The 2,894-nt window shown below is 36.3% G+C and overlaps 1 protein-coding gene across 1 annotated transcript in view; it reads left to right on the top strand.

Annotated features, from left to right (window-relative positions):
• Positions 1-609: 609 nt before the first annotated feature.
• Positions 610-2,894, top strand: part of LOC104620714 (nipped-B-like protein) — a gene marked incomplete at both ends in the record, with an annotated part of 6,871 nt that continues 4,586 nt past the window's right edge. Inside the window, 3 exons of the mRNA XM_010287010.1 lie at positions 610-783; positions 1,327-1,517; positions 2,663-2,770. Of these exons, the coding sequence (XP_010285312.1) occupies positions 610-783; positions 1,327-1,517; positions 2,663-2,770 (473 nt within the window). The remainder of the gene's footprint in view (positions 784-1,326; positions 1,518-2,662; positions 2,771-2,894) is intronic.

Below are 2,894 nucleotides of genomic sequence, written 5' to 3'. Positions count from 1 at the left end.
CAAAAACCTTGCCACACAAACCCAATACAGCTTCAGATAGTTTTCAAGATAAGACCTTAACAGGTATATGAATAATAACAGTGAGAGGTATAAATTTTATTTTACTGTGTTCACTATGTTGGGTTTTTTTAAGATTTTATTTTTTAAATACTCATGATATTTATCAGTTTTTCCACATTTGCTCTGCCTCAATATGTGTAATTCACAGTTTCAGCAGAATGTTTTCCTCCAAACGTATTAGAAAAACAATGGGTAATTTTTAGGAATGCTCCTCCCTTGCTCTTGGAAGACCTCCTAGTCATTCAGATGCAGACCAGTACACTGGACATGCTTCCAGACCTGTATAATTCCTCTTAGTGCAACTGCCCTGGGTTGACACCCCATCTTTATCTATCAGACAGAGTCACGGCTAATAGAACTGTCATGGCTAATAGAACTCCTTATAAGCTTAGAATGGTGTCCATATGAAAAAGCAATACTGTTTGCACTAGAAAAAGCTATGCTGTTGTGAGGAGATAAATTTCATACCTCTATTTTGAAGACTTAAAAAGTGGAAATACAATTTCTAGATAATAATGTGGAATATTTCCTCTTTTCTTCCACCCTTAGGATTTGCATTTATACAACACCCAAGTTTAATGTTCGAACAGGAAGTGAAGACTCTGTACAACAGCATTCTTTCTGATAAGAACTGTTCAGTAAACTTAAAAATACAGGTGTTAAAAAACCTTCAGACCTACTTGCAGGAGGAGGATACACGTATGCAGCAGGCAGACAGAGACTGTAAGTGTTGAGTTCTTCTGTACTAATGAGGCATGCATAAACCTAACTTTCTTGCATACAATTACTGTATACGTGAACTGAGTCGGTCTAAGATTATCTAATCAATAATATTGTACACAAAGTATTTTTTTCAAAAAGTATTTTTTTCCAAAACTCATTATGTGCATAGGTATATTGAGAAGTGTAGCTTATTATTTACTTTCAAGATGTATAAATCCTGAAAGCAATCCAGAATGAATAATTGCTATAATGACGGTAGTTATACTTTTTATCAAAATCTTCTCTAAGGTTGGTTTGCAGATACAAAATAAGAAATTTTAAAAATTAAAACCTTTATTGAGGAACAAGACTTTAAACTCGTGTGTCTGGTTTTTTGAAATATATTTGCCATCAGACTCTTCTGTTTCATGGGATCATAAACCCATTCTAAGACAGCTGAAATGTGTATGTATTGTAAAGCTTAAAGATCCGTATGCATCAAGTAATGGCAAAGTAAATGATTATACTGTGGTGAGTGTGCTATTGCTTTTGTCCTTTTTACAGGGAAAAAAGTAGCAAAGCAGGAAGACCTGAAAGAAATGGGTGATATTTCCTCAGGGATGAGTAGTTCCATCATGCAGCTATATCTCAAACAGGTCCTTGAGGCTTTCTTTCATACCCAGTCCAGTGTACGCCACTTTGCTCTAAATGTCATTGCACTGACGTTAAACCAGGGTCTCATCCATCCTGTTCAGGTATGGTAGGCTTTTATGATGGGGGTTTTTATTATTCAGGTTTTCAGAGGTTTTTATGCTTGCTAGATACATCTCTAGTTTTTTTCTTCCAGATGTGTTACAGTAATTTCCTATTGTAGCAAGGGGCCTTTACAGAAAGCATATTTTGAAATCTGTTTTATGTTGTTTAGCCAGTGAGATTCCACATGCTGTATTTTCTTCTCTTTGGATCAAGATGAAAAAGCCCAGCCAGTGCCTAAAGAGCACTTACAAATGTGCATTGGAGCATATTTCTGTTATACTTGTAAATTTCAGGTGTATGCCAAGTTGTTTTCTTTATTTGATTCTTTATCCTGAAAGCTGTGTCAGCTTGCCTCCACCTCAATCCCATGTCCTCCAAACACTATAGAATTCCAGAATCAATGTCAGAACTTCTCATTGCAGCCTTCCAGTACTTAAAGGGAGCTTATAAGAAAGATGGGGACACACTTTTTAGCAGGGCCTGTAGCGTTAGGACAAGGGGTAATGGTTTTAAACTAAAAGAGGGTAGATTTAGACTAGATATAAGGAAGAAATGTTTCACGAGGGTATTAAAACACTGGCACAGGTTGCCCTGAGAGGTGGTAGATGCCCCATCCCTGGACACATTCAAGGTCAAGTTGGAGGGGGCTCTGAGCAACCTGATCTAGTTGAAGATGTCCCTGGTCATTGCAGGGGGGTTGGACTAGATGACCTTAAAAGGTCCCTTCCAACCCAAACTATTCTATGATTCTATGATTCAGTTATCACCTCCATTATTCTTTGCTTACATAATATTTTTGTAATTATTTGTTTATACCACAGCCATTGTGCATGTTCAGTCATAAGCATTGCTTGCTTTTTTTTTTAAATGGCATTTTTTATAGTGTAAATTGACTTTAGAGTTTGAGAGAAATGGAAATACTACCTGAAACCTCACACAACTTGTATTGTTTATAATGCTGGTCTCTCATGTATTTTGTACTATTTGCTTGCAACAAGTAGTCAGGTAGTAAGTTGCATAGAGCTTCCTATTCTAGTTTCTGCAGTAGTCAGAATATAACAAGAACAACAGTGTAATAGAAGAACAAAGAGTGAGAAAGAGGAGGTACAATGACTCTGAATAATCATTTCATTTGTTTTTCAAGTGTGTGCCATACTTAATTGCTATGGGCACAGATCCAGAGCCCTCTATGCGAAACAAAGCTGACCAGCAGTTGGTGGAAATAGACAAAAAATATGCTGGGTTCATTCACGTAAGTAATTCTAATTTATCATTTTACAAAATACTGTTACGTTCTCTGGTGACTTAACACTTGAATAGGTCTCAGATGCAGAAAAAGAATATAAACTAACAATTAAACAATAACTATAAGCAGT

Source organism: Phaethon lepturus, unplaced genomic scaffold (genome assembly GCF_000687285.1).
Source record: "Phaethon lepturus isolate BGI_N335 unplaced genomic scaffold, ASM68728v1 scaffold35315, whole genome shotgun sequence".
NCBI lineage: Eukaryota > Metazoa > Chordata > Aves > Phaethontiformes > Phaethontidae > Phaethon > Phaethon lepturus.
The sequence above is the reverse complement of the archived record's forward strand: the minus strand, read 5'-3'. Positions and strand labels throughout refer to the sequence as shown.